Raw genomic sequence first — 16558 nt, forward strand, 5'->3', positions numbered from 1 at the left:
GTCCCTTTAACAGTTCATATAATAAGGGCTTGGTGATGATGAACTCCTGTAACTTGACCTTATCTGAAAAGCACTTTATCTGCCCTTCCATTCTAAATGAAAGCTTTGCTGGATAGAGCAATCTTGGATGTAGGTCTTTGAATTTCATGACTTGGAATACTTCTTTCCAGCCCCTTCTCGCCTTTAAGGTCTCTTTTGAGAAATCAGCTGACAGTCTAATGGGCACTCCTTTGTAGCTGACTGTCCCCTTATCTCTTGTGGCTTCTAGAATTCCCTCCTTCATTTTAATCTTGGGTAATGTAATTATGATGTGCCTTGGTGTGTTCCCATTTGGGTTCAACTTCTTTGGGACTCCCTGAGCTTTCTGGTCTTTCTGGAAGTCTATTTCCAAGTCTTTGTCAGATTGAAGAAGTTCTCCTTTATATTTGTTGAAATAACTTATCCATTTGTTGCTCTTCTTTTTCCCCTTCTGGTACCCGTATAATTCAGATGTTGGAGTGTTTAAAGATGTCTTGGAGGTTCCTATGCCTCTCCTCATTTTTTTGAATTCTTCTTTCTTCATTCTTTTCTGTTTGGTTGTTTCTTCTTTCCTTCTGGCCCACTCCATTGATTTGAGTCCCAGTTTTCTCTCCATCACTCTTGGTTCCCTGTTCACTTTCCTTCATTTCACTTAGTGGAGCCTTCATTTTTCATCTAATTTGCTACCAAAATTAACCAGTTCTGTGAGCATCCTGATCACCAGTGTTTTGAACTGTGTATCTGATAGGTTGACTATCTCTTGGTGACTTAGAAGTATTGGCTCTGGGGCTGATTTGCTCTTCTGTTTGAGCTGTAATGTTTTGGTTTGATTGTGCCTATTACGTATGAGGGGCTGAGTCTTAGGTGTTCACCAGGGCGGGGTAACCCTGTTGCTGTATTGTGATGTTGTGTGTGGGGGTGGGGTCAGAGAGGGAGCAATGAACCTTGCTCCACTCTCTCTCAGATATCGGTCCCCTTTGCCACTTCCCACAAGCAAATTGGGCCTTTCTGATGCTATTTTCTGAGTGTGTGGGCTTGTTCTAGGACCCTGTGGGTATCTCCAAGAAACTCTCCTGTGAGGCTGGGAGCCTCTCCCAGCACCTCTACCCCTGCGAGTTTTTTCAATCGGTGCTTTTAGGGTTTATTTACAAATGCTGGGGCCCTGTGTTGCACTGTCTGTCTCACTGCCCTTTTTTTTGCCTGGTTTATCTGCACATGAATGTGTGTCCACAATCAGCCAACTGCCTTGCGTGCCTCATTGGGTTTTCTTGATTCTTCCCTGCACCCAGTTCTGCTAACCACAGCTTCTTCCTGCCAGGGCCCCTGTTCACTGGCTGCCAACTCTGCCCCTCCTACCGGTCTGGATGAATGGTTTGTTGTTCGATTTCGGTACAGTTCAATTTTCTCTCTTCTGGTTGTTTTTGTTTCTAAATCTTTGTTGTCCTTAAATTTGGTTGTGCAAGGAGGTACAGTATTTCCACCTGCGCCTCCATCTTGGCCAGAAGTCTCACTGACCTTTTTTATTGTCAAATATAACAATCATCTACAAAAGTGCACAAAAAGGAAGTATAAATTCTAATGAGCAATTCAAGTGAGTATTCATGTAACCACCAACCAATAAAAACAGTCAAATTTTGCAAGATTCTGGTAGCCTCATAACCAGTCTTCATCCTGTGTGCCCCTTTGTGCATATAACTCCATCCCTCCTCACTAAAGGCAACCTCTGTGCTGAATTTATGATGATCACTTCTTCCTTTTTCTTTATAATTTTACCCTAAATATACAATCTAGTTTTACCTATTTTCAACAATATATAAATGAAATGTGTATTCTTTTGAGTTTAGTTTTTTTAAGTTTTATTTATCTTTAGTGAGAGGAAGGGAGAGGAAAAGAGAGGAAGAAAAACATGAGTACATGGTTGCCTCTCACATGACCCCTACCGAGGACCTGGCCTGCAACCCAGGCATGTGGCTTAGATGGGGAATCCAACTGGTGACCTCTTGGCTCACAGAATCATGCTCAATCCACTGAGCTATGCCAGCCAGGGCTGAGTTTAGTGTCTTTTACTCACCATGATATTTGTGAGATTTTATCCCATTTGTATATATAGTTGTCATTACTTTTATCATTTATGATTGTATTACATGCATAGGCTACAATATATATATATATATATATCCATACAACTTCCTAAGGGATATTTGGGCTGTTTCTGGTTTGGGACTCTTATGAATACTGCTGCTATGAATATTCTTGTGCTATGCTGATGCATATCTGCATAATATTTCCCCAGGGTAATTGCTAAGGTTGCACTTGCTGGGCCAAAGGCTATGCACATTTTCAGTTTCATTAAGTGATGCCATAATGTTTTCCACGTAGTTGTGTATATTTATGTGCCCAATAGAAGTTGAATGCAAGTCCTTGTTGCTCCTTATCATCATCACACTTAACAGTTGTAGTCATTTAATTTTTTTACTTGTGTACAAAATATTTGTTTATCTAAAGATCTGAGAAATTAACAAAAACTGTTAGGCATAGCATTACAAAGTTGGCCAGGCACAAAACCAAATTAGTAACTTTCATACACAGACACACACACACACACACACACACACACATATATACATATATATATATACATATATACACAAATATATGTATATATATGAAAATGTAATAAAATTTAGCCCTATTCAAAATTAGAAAGCGTAATGAGAAAATCATTTCATTCATAATTGTAGCAAGAATAATAAATGATTAAATGCTTTGGAATAAACCTCAGAAAGAATGTATAAGACAGACAATCAAGCAAACAATAAAACTATCAAATAGCATTTTTAAAATAGCTTAATAAGATGGTTATGGATGGAGGGATTATTGCCATCTCATCCTGCAGGATTGAAATCAAGAGAGGAGGCAAAGCAGATTCAGAAGAGAAAGGTTTTACTAAAAACTGGGTGAGAGGAAAAGAGAGAGGGACAGAGTGTGATGCATGGGGGACACACAATGACAGAGAGTATGGCTCCTGAAATGCTACTGGGGTCTGGCTTATACAGTGTTGGGTTTCTTTGCTCAGGTGCAGAGCAGATCTCTCATTCTTCTAGTTCTCCCCATGGGCTGGAATTGACTGGTACAGGTGCTGGTGCTTTGATTTGGGGAGTACCTGAAGGAGAGCCTGATCTTACTTAGGACAGGCTCAGGAATTAACTGAAGGACACTCCCATCCATGTAAGAGAGCCTTAACGTGTCTCAGATTCACTCTCTTTCTGTATGACGTGTTAATAAATATTAGCTAACTAAACATTTATTCAGTACATAAATGTGTGTTTCTCAGGAGAAGGCTGACCTTGGTAGCCTCCTGTTGCAGAGTGTAACTTCCCTTCTTGATGCTTACATGTGGGTAAATGGACCTTGCTCACTCACCATGAGAACAAATGGGATAAGTTACTTAATTCCTTTGGGTGATCAAGGTGAAAAAAATCAGTCTCAACTCAAGGAAAATACTATGTTATGTTTTTCATTGGTTTCTGGCCATCTTATTCAAAGGAAAAATTTAGCTGTAGACTTATATTTAAAGGGCAAGAAAAAGATGAAAGTAACCTGACCTGTATATCCTACGTTAAAAAAGTGAAGGCCACACTGCATTCATATTTTAGGATTTTTTGCCTAACGTTGTTTTCTGTTCAGGAATCTCAATCAGAATGCCACAGTACACTAACCGGTAATGTCTTCTCAGACTTCTCTTGGCTGTGACAGTTTCTTGGTAGTAGGCTTTTTGTTATTGTCAATGGTATCACATCTTAAATGCCACTTTCCAATTACTTGTTACTGGTATAAAAACAGGTGATTGATATTTAGTATTGATCAGTGACCTTGATAAGTTTATTTTTAATTCTATTAGTGTGTCTACAGATTCTCTTGTATTTTGTATGTACACAATTATCTGTAGATAATTAAAAAAAATCAGAGATAGCCAACAGGAGATTTGAACGGGCTTCTGACAGCTAACATATCTACATGGCCAATAAGCATATGAAAATGTGCTAAACCTTGTTAATAATCAGGGAATACAAGTTGACACTGTAAGGAGGTATCACTATATACCACTGGAATGGCTGAAATGAAGAAACCTGGCAATANTTTTGTTATTGTCAATGGTATCACATCTTAAATGCCACTTTCCAATTACTTGTTACTGGTATAAAAAGAGGTGATTAATATTTAACATTGATCAGTGACCTTGATAAGTTTATTTTTAATTCTATTAGTGTGTCTACAGATTCTCCTGTATTTTGTATGTACACAATTATCTGTAGATAATAAAAAAATCAGAGATAGCCAACAGGAGATTTGAACGGGCTTCTGACAGCTAAAATATCTACATGGCCAATAAGCATATGAAAATGTGCTAAACCTTGTTAATAAGCAGGGAATACAAGTTGAAACTGTAAGGAGGTATCACTATATACCACTGCAATGGCTGAAATGAAGAAACCTGGCAATACCAGGTGCTGACAACAGCATGGCACAACGCTAACTCGGGTGCACTGATAATGAGAATGTAAACTGGTGCACGCATTTGGGAAACATGTTTGCTTTCTCTGCTAAGTCTGCACAAGTGCACATCCTCTAACCTAGTTACTGCACTTTACGCATACACTGAACAGAAGTGGGTATAATTGTGCACCAAGATACATCCAAAGGTTTCCATAGCAGAATTAATGATAATGACAAGAAAAAATCAGGAGAAAACCCAATGTTCACGGGTAGTGGAAAGGATAAAACATCATGGCATGTCCAAACAGACATGAAACACTGACGCAATTTAATGCACTGCACTGACAGACAGCAACATAGACGACTCAAAGACATGCCATTGAGTGCAAGTAGGTGTTTATACAAAGTTCAGAAATAGGCAGAATATAGGGTGTTAAAAGGCTGTGCTGATGTCAAAGAGGAGAGTACTGATGGGGAAGGAAAGAGGGATAATGTTTGGGAGAGGACAAGAGAGAGGTTTTTGTTCTGATGGTAGTGTTGGTGTTTTCACTTTTTGGCTTCGCAGGTGTGCGGAAGTTTTTATTTTGTAGTAATGTTTTGAACTATATTAAGATTTGTGCATGATTTTCAATACAGATTATATAAACTTTGTTTTCAAAAGGATGAATGGGGAATTCTTTCTTTTAAGTATCAAAATACTCACTAATCATCAGAGAAATGCACATGAAAACCCCAATGAGATATCAGTTCACAGTGGTCAGAATCAGTACTTCAACAAACAACAAGCGCTGGTGAGGATGTGGAGAAAAGGAAACCCCTACTGCACTGTTGGTGGGAACTCAGACTGATGCAGCCACGGTGGAAAACATTACGGAGTATCCTCAAAAAACTAAAAATTATACTCCCTTTTGACCTCTCAATTCAATTCTGGGAATAAATCCTGAGAATCTCCAAACACCAATGCAAAAAGATATGCACCCTGATGTTCATAGCAGCGTTATTTACAATAGCCTAAGTGCCTTTCTATAAATGAAGGCATAAAAAAGCAGGAGTATGTTTACACAATGGAATACTATGCAGCAGTTAAAAGTAATTTCTGCTCAGGTCCTTTCTGAAAAAGTGCTCTGCCTTGTTGGTTGTAACATTACTAACATATTCAACTGTTCCAGTGCCTTTCAGAACTTACTGAGGCTCCTCATATTCCCTGCAGTTATACTGCGCAGAACCCCTTCCAGTTTCAGGGGCTGTTCTCCAGTCGGTCTGGATGGCTTTCCAGTAAATACCTCTTGGCTATTTGGGGCTCTGTAGATCCATTGCTTCCCTCTGCTTTCTCCCACATGGACCGTGCTATGAGGCAGGTCTTGTGATGATTGGTGGTTTTTCCTCATCTGCTGGCATTTTGTGGCTTTCTGTAAAAGGGGGTTTTGGTTTCTATCTAGTTGCAGTGTCTGGTTTTGTGTGGGGACTCAGGGAAACTCAAAACCATCCTGCCACCACTGCTATCTTCCCAGAGTGTCGACTCTGTGTGTGAGGACTGAGTGCTACATCTTTTAAACCCTTGACACTCTTCACTCATTTGAATGAATGATGATCAGGTCTTCCCTACTCCCCAGTTTAGAAGGATGAATTGCTTCCTCTGCACCCCAGTTAGGAGGCATCGCATAAACACCATTCAATGGAAGTAGTTTTGTTTTGTAGAAATACGTCAGACATTACCCATAGATACTCTTTTCTGGGGAGAGTTGTCTCCATGGAGCCAAGTGAGAAGAAGGAATGGGAGTGGAGGGCTATTTGGGAGATAACGTTGAGCATATTGCAAAGATGAGAAGACAGGACTTCTGCTGATGGTGTGAAACCTGGAGCTCATGTTTGCTCCAGAATGATAAATCTGCATTTGCCTCTACTGCAATTTGGTACGATAAATGTAATGTCCCTCTGGCTTTAAACGTGTTGTAATCACCATGGCCAATAACACTGATGCAGCTATCTGTAAAATTGTGGTGAATTTCTTCAAACATTTGGTTCTGGTGTTGTCAGGAAATGAGAGATTTCACATCAATGAATTCATCCTTCTCCACCACCAGCTCCCTGGTCTACGGTATTGGTAAATCCCCTCACTCTTCTGTCTGCATTTATCCCTGCATTGCTTACTGCTTACTGTGCAGATGGTATTCTACCACCACCCCTGCCAAAGTAACAAATCCAGTTACTCCACTGCACTTCACACTCTGCTATGACTTCTACTGCTCTTAGGATGAGTAAATATTTCTTAACATGGCTTCACAATCCCTGTGCTATCTGGTTCCCAGCAGCACTCTGGCCTCATCTTAGGCCATTCTCTCACTACACTCTGACTTGAAAGTTAATCACAGTGGCCTGTGGGCCTGTCCTTGGCCCTTACTGTTTGTTCCCTGACACAGAGTTTTTGCACCAACAGTCCCAGCTACCTTCATTCTAAATTCAGCTCGAGTGTCGCTGACGAAGGGTAGTCTTCTCTGACCTCTCCTACTCTATTATACGGACCCTCACAGCCACAGATCTCTTCTCTGCAACACTTCTTTCCTCACGGCTTTTTATTTTTGTCTATCTCTCTGCTTAATACTTGTTTCCCCTACTTAACTGAATGATCCATGAAAGTTGGTATTGCAGTTCCTTGCACACAGTAGGGTTTCAGACTGAAAGATAACGCAAGGTTTTCTAAAAACTGATAATTAGGCCCTGGCTGGTGTAGCTCAGTGAATTGAACGCAGACCTTGGATCCAAAAGATCGCAGTTCGATTCCCAGTCAGGGCTCGTGACTGGGTTGCAGGCCAGTTCCTAGCAGGGGCCAGTTCCCAGCAGGGGACACACTCCACGAGAAGCAACCATAAATTAATATTTCTCTCCCTCTCACCTTCCCTTTCCTTCTAAAGATATATAAAGATTAAAAATACTCTAAATAACTGATAATCATTATTTTATTATTATTACAATTTTATTTTTGTAGTAAAGTCTTTTAAAATATATCATGTCTCCCTGCTTTTATAAGCATGATATAAAATTGTAATTAGATTTTTAATTCATACCTCTCTTATGAAAATGTGTTCCTACATTCTAACAAAAAAATGGCCTCAGAAATATTGAGATGGGCCATTTACAGACAGTCAAAAACACATGAAATGATGCTCCATGTTACTAACCATCAGGGAAATTCAAACTGAAACCACCATGTGTTATCATCTCATGTTTGTCAGAATGGACACCAATCAATCAGCAGACAACAAATGTTGATGAGGTTTGGGAGGAGGGGAAACATTATGTACTATTGGAAGGATTGTAAATTGGTGCAGCCACTATGGAAAAAAGTATAGTTTCCTCAAAAAATTAAGAAGAGAACTACCATATGACCCAGCAATTCCACTTCTGGGTATTGATTTTATGAAAATCTAAAACATTAAGTCAAAAAGATATATGTACACTTATGTGTATTGCAGCATTATTTACAACAGCCAAGATCTACAAGCAACCCAAGTGCCCCTTCATAAACTAGAGAATAAAACAATATCTGTACAATGGAATATTAGTCAGGCATTAAAAGGAATAAAATCCTGCCATTTGTGACACTATGGGTGGGCCCAGATAGAAGGCGTTATGCTAAGTGAAAAAAGTCAGAGAAATACAAATACCCACTGATTTCACCTATTTGTAGAATCTAAGATACAAAAGCAATGAACAAAAAATACAAAAAGAGATCCATAGATACACATGCCAAATTGATGGTTGCCAAATGGGGGGGCAGTTTGGGAGGCTGGGTGAAAAACATGAAGGAATCAGAAGTATCAATTGGCAGTTATAGAATAGTCTCAGAGATGTAAAGTGCAGCCTGGGGAATACAGTCAATAATGTTGTAATGCCTATGTGTGGTGCCAGATGGGTACTAGACTTTTGGGGATAATCAGTTTGCAAGGTAGGCAAATGTCTAATCACTATGCCGTATACCTCAGAGTAGTATGATGTTTATTGTATGTCAGTGAATTGTAAAATAAACATATGAAAACTATAAAACATATAAAAAATGACAAAAGAAAATGGAAAAGGAGAACTGAAAATGGGAAATCCCCCCGAGATAGATGGCCTTATAAATAGCTGGTACTCACGGAGAAAGTTCATTCACTCTGGGAGCCCTTTGGAAGCCTTTGCCACAGTGCCTTGGTGTCTAGGTGGAAGTAAGCAGCAGCGTTTCTCTCGTCATCATGGCCAATGCGGGCATCGTCCAGGTGGCTCTGCTCTTGTGTTTCTCTACCACAGCTCTTTCCATGAGCTACGATGTGCTTCAGGTCCAACAGAGAGGCAGTGTCTCAGCCTCTTGGACTCTCATACGGCAGTTGAATGGAACCCTTCACAATTGCCTCCAGGACAGAAGGGACTTCAAGTTTCCCGAGGAGATTAAACTACAGAAGTTCCAGAAGGAGGAAGCCATATTGGTCACCCATGAGATGCTCCAGCAGATCTTTGATCTTTTCAGAAGAAACTTCTCTAGCACGGGCTGGAATGAGACCATCATTGAGAAACTCTCTGAGGAACTCAGTTGGCAGATGGACCATCTGGAGCCAGCCCTGGAGGAAATCATGGGGGAGGAAAAGTTCATCTTGAAAGAAAACACCACCCTGCAGCAGGTCAAGGAATATTACCTAAGGATTGTACAGTATCTGGAGGCCAAGTTGTACAGCAGATGTGCCTGGATAGTAGTGCGAGGGCACATCCTCAAGAACTTTTCTGTCCTTTACCAACTTACAGATTTTGTCTTCAAAAACTGAACATCCATCAGCCTGTGCCTCTGGGAAGGAGGGACGCCCACCATGACCTCAGGCACGCTTGAGCCGGTCACTCTTTGATGGACAGCTAATGCACTGCCTTTGAAAGGACAGCTAGACTTTTGAAATTTAATTAAATTATTTATTAAGTTATTTTTAATTTATTTAGGCTTTTACCTTGCAAAATAAATTTTTTGAAACAAACTCAGCATGGCAGTTTTTATTTCAACTTGACTCATAGAACCACCCACATCAAAAGGTTCAGGGCACCTATTCCATGTTCATTCTAAAATATGCCCGTGAAGTCATTCTGGCCTCTGTTTTCCAGGAGTCTAAAACTCAAGAAAGCCATGCAGATTTGGCAATAAATGTAGCCTGAGCCTCTCCTGAAATAAAACGGAAGAGGCAGGTAGGTGTCTTTGGAACTCAACCAGGGAGCCTACTGCTCCTCCCCTCTACCCCAGGCTCTCTGGCCCTGAAGTCAGACTCTGACTGGCTTTCAGCAGAACCATGGGAATATTTCAGCTCCTGTGTTCACCCTGAACTCATCCCTGTTATCTCTGGAGTGCTCTGCTTACCACCCTAACCCTGTAAGGTTTACAAATATTTACGTGCCCTGCCAAAGCTAAAGGTGAGAGCCCCAGGCAATTCTGATACACCATAAAGCAGCAGCCCCTTCCTTTCAGTCTTCTCAGGAAAGCCAAGACATCGGGGTTTCTGAGGGGAGCTGTGGACTCTGACTGCTTCCAGGGCACAGCCACCAGAGGGAGGAAGGACTCTACTGTGTATCCCTACTATCTGGCTAGGTTTTTGCCCCATTCCCATCCCCCACCCCCTACCCCAGAAAAGCAAATTTGTTCTTGGTCTCCCCTGCCTTGTTTACACAGAATTTCAGGAAAATCTTATCTGCTTTTGCTGCTGCTCTGCCTCTGTGGGTCCACATAGTCCCTGGGGCCACATCCTGGGCAAGGGCAGCAGATGAAGTCCTTTCAGGCCCAGTGAAAAACCAGGATGCGGGAAAGAAGGGAAATTCAGGTGAGATAGAGAGGGCACTGAGTTTCCCCAGGGCTTACACTGAGAAAATGAAGTCTGCCTGGGATCCTCTGGGCACATGGCCAGTAGGGCTGGATTTCTGCCTTTGTGTAAGAACCCTGTGGGTTCTAGGGTTATTATGACTGTTTCTGTTACAAGCAGGTGCCACCCTGGCCCTGGGTCGAACTCTTATACCTGTAACCAGACTTATCCCTCCTCACCAGCACACTTGAGATAGGCACAACTACGATATTGCCACTTTACAGATCAGGAAACTAAGTATCGGAGAGATTCAGCACCTGTCCCAGAATCACATAACTAGTAAGTGGAAGTTTTGAAAGTTCAAAGGGAAGAATCACAATAAGATTGTATTGAGGCATTTTCTCCTGCTATTTCCTGCTTTGAATTGTTTCCCCATGCACCTGATTTCTGTCCCACAGCCTCCCACCTGACTGCTTTCTTTCCATATTGCTCCTTGAGCATGATGGGAGCCTGCATGATCATATTTTAGTAATTCCAAGGATCCCAGCATATAGTCTTCCTCGTTCAGCACTTCATAGTGAGACCCAGAGATTCATCATGATCAGCCATCTTGGTCCTGGACCAGAATCCTGGGTTCAACTTCCTTCAAAGGGAAATCAGAATCTAAGCCCCAAGGGATAGAGATGAAATTTCGCTTTCTCTAGTCCACATCATTAGAATGATCCTCTGATTATTACATGAGATTTCTAAAGGTGGCTGACAAAAAAATCACATTTCTGGACTCATCATGAGCTACTCGTATCAGTGAATCTCTTCCTGGACAGTGAATTTTCTTCTGGCTCTAAAAACTTTGGTGCTCCCCTGGCTGTTGTAGCTCAGTGCATTGAACGTGTACCTGCCATCCAAAGGATCGTGGCTGAATTGCCAGTCAGGGTATGAGCCTGGGTTACTGGCCAGTTCCCAGCAGGGGACCAAGAGAGGCAACCACACATTGATGTTTCTCTCCTTCTCTCCTTCCCTTTCCCTCTAACCACAACCACAACCACAACAATGTTTGCAAACAATACTGTCAATTAAATATAAATGTCTCTTTTGGTTTAAATTGGGTTGTTTATACAAATACAGCAATCAAATATGTAAACTTACTGTGGAGTAAGAAGGTGAATAAATATACGGATGTAAAAACATAAATTTGGCATTATTAGAATTACTACTATGAATTAGAATACTTTGCATTTTATATACATTTGTCTCTTTGTCTTTAAAGGGGTAGGACATCAAAATTTTTCTTTTATTTCTGATTTCCTGCCTTCTCTTTAGCTGTGGGTCAGGGAAGAGAGCCCACACACCAGTCTCGAAGCCAGTATTTGATGTACATACAGTAGATGGCAGTATAACACCAGAGTTCCGTAACTTTGGTTGGAACTGTATCCACCCCCACCCCTCCACCCCCACCAGCCAAGCAAGACTCTAAGGCTGAGGGCCTGGAGCACACAGGAGGAAGGCTACCTAAAGTCTTTATTCTTTCATTGTTTTAGTTTGATCCACTGCATCACTGCTTAATGAATCACCAGAGAAAGGCTACTAGATGTCTACTGCAGCAGATGGCAGGGTGGCAGGGGGTGGGAATGGGATACTCTAGGTGACACTCACATACTTATTTTCAGTTATTTTCTTCACTGTAAGTGAGCCTTGCTACAGTTTCAGAGTAAGTCTAGGAAAACACATCAGAAGCTATGAGGACTAGTGATGGCAGCCATGTTATCTTCCTTCAAAAAGATTCTCTACTCCAGGATGAGTACTGTCTTCAGATACAGCTTACAGGATAGATAAAAATATCAAAGTCATTGTTTTATAATCATCCTTTATCTCACAGGTGGCAAACACAAGACTCTGGGCCAAATCAGGCCCTCCACCTTGTTTTATCTGACCAAGCACCTTGTTTCTACCCAGCGGCAGAGCCGAGCTGCTTGCCCCTATTTCAGGAGTGGTTACATTTATAAAGCCCTCAAATGACATTCAGCCCTTTGAATGCAATGGAAAGACTGATGTGGCCACCCAGTGAAAATGAATTTGACACCCCTGCTTTATCTTAAAATGACAATTGTTAAATTCAAATTGACATGACTCCTAAAGAATTTTTATGTTGAGATTTGGAATATGTGGCACTAATTTAGCATACTGCACTCAACTTACTGTTATTACGAGAGCATCCAAAGTTAATATATTTTTATTTTCTATAGTATGGACTCAACTTCTATTCAAAAACTTTTAGACCTTCTCATCTGCTTATACATGAACATAATTCACATGCATATCTTCACATGCATATCTATTTGTTTTGTTTTGATGCACACTTAACTATGCTGACTAAAAGCAACAGTCCCAGTAGCAGCTGGTGGCAAATACTAGTTAAAATTAATTTAAAATTGTTCTTAAAGCATTATGCAGTTTTTCATTCAAAAATTAAGAAATCTTTAAATTGCTTTAAAAGATAAGTCATCTGTAATGACAACTGGGGAGTTGGAGGGAGTGTGGCGAGTGTCAAACATAAAAAGTAATGCAAACAGTGAAGCATAACCAATGAATTTAACAACCAAACATAAAGTGATTAAGATAACAGATGTGGAGATTTAATAAAAGAAAAAATGCTTGATTGGTTTTAAACACGAACACCATGATTTCTTTGCATGGGGAGTAAAGCCTAAAATAAAATAATAGTAAAAATTCAGTACTAAAACTGTAACAGAAAAATGGTCAAAGACAATGCAAGAAAACGCAATGGAGAAAAGTCATTTGACCTGGCGGCATCAACGTCAACAGTGGCATCTAGGAGAATTCAATGAAAGTGGGTTACATTTGACAAGGGATGGTAATTCGAAACCAACCCCAAGGGAAAAAACCCCAAACACCCAAAACCATGGAGGTTTAATGGTATGCTATTAAACAATGAATGGATCAAGATTGAAATTAGGGAAGAAATCAAAAAGTTTCTGGAAACAAATAAAAATGAACTCACAACAATCCAAAGCTTATGGGACAAAGCCAAGGCAGTCCTGAGAGGGAAGTTCATAGCAATACAGGCTTACCTAAAGAAGATGGAAACATTTCAAACAAACAACCTAACCCTATGCCTGCAAGAACTTGAACAACAACAACAAAGACAGCCCAAAGCAAGTAGAAGGAAGGAGATAAGCACGATCAGAGCAGAATTAAATAACATAGAGACTAAAAGCATAATTCTAAGGATCAATGAATCCAAGAGTTGGTTTTTGGAAAAGATAAACAAAATAGACAAGCCTTTAAGTAGGCTCATTAAAAAAAGAAGAGAGAGGACACAAATAAACACAATCAGAAATGAAAGAGGAGAAAATACCACAGAAATAGAAGGGATTGTAAGAAATTACTATGAAGAACTGTATGCCAAGAAATTGGAAAACCTAGGTGAAATGGACAAATTTCTAGAAAAATATAATCTTCCAAAACTGAATGAAAAAGAAGCAGAAAACCTGAACAGGCCAATAACAGCATATGAAATTGAAGCAATAATCAAAAAACTCCCATCACACAAAAGCCCTGGATAGATGATTTCACAGGAGAATTCTACAAAGCTTTTCAGGAAGAGCTAACCCCTATTCTTCACACACTATTCCAAAAAATCCAAAATGAGGGAAAACACCCCAACTCTTTTTATGAAGCCAGCATCATCCTAACTCCAAAACCAGATAGAGAGGCACAACAAGGAAAGAAAATTTCAGACCACTATCGCTGATGAAGATAGACACTAAAATCCTCAACAAAATATTGGCAAATCGCATCCAACAACACATCAAAAAGTTCATACCCCTCGACCAAGTGGGATTCATCCCAGGGATGCAAGGATGGTTCAATATTCGTAAGTCAGTAAATGTAATACACCACATAAACAAAAGCAAACACAAATATCACATGGTCATATCAATAGTTGCAGAAAAAGCTTTTGATAAGGTACAACACTCATTTATGATAAAAGTACTCAGCAAAGAGGGAATAGACAAAGCATTCCTCAATATTATAAAGGCCATATATGAAAGACCTACAGCCAACATCATACTCAATGGACAAATACTAAAAGCTTTTCCACTTAAGATCAGGAACAAGACAAGGTTGCCCAATTTCACAATTTCTATTCAATATAGTACTGGAAGTTCTAGCCACAGCAATCAGACAAGAAAAGGAAATAAAAGGCATCCAAATCGGAAAGGAGGAAACAAAACTGTCATTGTTTGCAGATGACATGATAGTGTACATGGAAAATCCTATAGACTCTACCAAAAAACTGCTCGAACTAATAAATGAATTTGGCAAAACAGCAGGTTACAAAATCAATATCCAGAAATCAAAGGCATTTTTGCATAGCAACAATGAAACAGCAGAAGCAGAAATCAAGAAAAAAATCCCATTCGATATAGCAAAAAGAAAAATAAAATATCTGGGAATAAACCTAACCAAGAAGGTTAAAGACCTGTATGAAGAAACCTACACAACACTGAAGACAGAAATCAAGGAAGACAGAAACAAATGGTAACATATACCGTGTTCATGGATTGGAAGAGTTAACATCATCAAAATGTCCATACTGCCCATAGCAATTTACAGATTCAATGCAATACCTAATAAAGTGCCAATGGCATATTTCACAGACATAGAACAAACACTTCAAAACTTTATATGGAACCATAAAAGACCCTGAATAGCAGCTGTAATGTTGAGAAAGAAGAACAAAGTAGGAGGGATTACAATATCTGATATCAAACTGTATTACAAGGCCACTATAATCAAAACAGCCTGGTACTGGCATAAAAACAGGCACATAGACCAATGGACTAAAATAGAGAACCCAGAAATAAACCCAAATCTCTACAGTCAATTAATATTCGACACAGAGGGTAGTAACATAAAATGGAATAAAGATAGCCTTTTCAACAAATGGTGTTGGGAGAACTGGCCAGCCACATGCAAAAAAATGAAACTCGAGCACCAACTTACACCATACACCAAAATAAATTCAAGGTGAATAAAGGACTTAAATATAAGCCAGGAAACCATTAAAGCCCTAGAGGAGAACATTGGCAGGAAAATCTCAGATATTCCATGCAACAATATTTTTACTGATACATCCCCTGGAACAAGGGACATAACGGAAAGAATAAAGAAATGGGATCTCATCAAACTTAAAAGCTTCTGCACAGCTAAAGAAAACACCATTAAAATAAAGAGACAACCAACTATGGGAAAACATATTTGCCAATGATACCTCAGACAAAGGTTTAATCTCCAAAATATACAAAGAACTCACACGACTTCAATCTAAGAAGACAACTAACCCAATTAAAAAACGCTGAAAGGACTTGAACAGACACTTCTCCAAGGACGACATACAGACAATCCAGAGACACATGAAGAGATGCTCAATATCGCTTGCTATCAGAGATGCAAATGAAAACCACAATGAGATACCACTTTACACTGGTGAGAATGGCTATCATAAACAAAGCAATAAACAACAAATGTTGGAGAAGGTGTAGGGAAAAGGGGATTCTGGTCCATTGTTGGTGTGATTGCAGACTGGTTCAACCATTATGGAAAATAGTATAGAATTTTCTCAGAAAACTAAAATTGACCTGCCTTTTGACCCAGCAATTCCACTGCTAGGACTGTATCCTAAGAACCCTAAAACACCAATCCCAAAGAACCTATGCACCCCAATGTTCATAGCAGCACAATTTACAAAAGCCAAGAGTTGGAAGCAACCTAGGTGCCCATCAGGAAATAAATGGATCAAAAAACTATGGTACATATACACAATGGAATTCTATGCCACAGAAAGAAAGAAGGAGCTCCTACCTTTGGCAACAACATGGATGGAACTGAAAAGCGTTATGCTGAGTGAAATAAGCCAGGTGTTGAAGGACAAATACCATATGATCTCACCTTTAACAGGAAGCTAAACAGCAAAACAAACAAGCAAGCAAAATATAACCAAAGACACTGGAATAGAGAACAGGCTGACAGGGACCAGAAGGAAGAGGGGAGGGAATTTCAGGGGAAATAGGGGAGGGATTTAGAGGAACATATATATAAGGATACATGGACAACAACTGAGAAGGGTGGAAATGGGAGGGAGGGGGGAGCATGGGGGGTGGGATGAGATGGGAGTAATAGACAGAAAACTGTACTTGAAGAATAATTAAATA

General features: G+C 40.0%; 1 protein-coding gene across 1 annotated transcript; it reads left to right on the forward strand.

Moving 5' to 3' along the window:
- Positions 1-8743: 8743 nt before the first annotated feature.
- LOC118997987 (interferon beta-2-like) lies at positions 8744-9416 on the forward strand. The gene has a single exon (XM_037061884.1). The coding sequence runs from the start codon at positions 8748-8750 to the stop codon at positions 9309-9311; it is 564 nt and encodes a 187-aa protein (XP_036917779.1). The 5' UTR covers positions 8744-8747; the 3' UTR covers positions 9312-9416.
- The last annotated feature ends 7142 nt before the right edge of the window (positions 9417-16558 follow it).

This window comes from Sturnira hondurensis, unplaced genomic scaffold (genome assembly GCF_014824575.4).
Source record: "Sturnira hondurensis isolate 20B ecotype Veracruz unplaced genomic scaffold, ASM1482457v3 Scaffold0013559, whole genome shotgun sequence".
NCBI classification, from domain to species: domain Eukaryota; kingdom Metazoa; phylum Chordata; class Mammalia; order Chiroptera; family Phyllostomidae; genus Sturnira; species Sturnira hondurensis.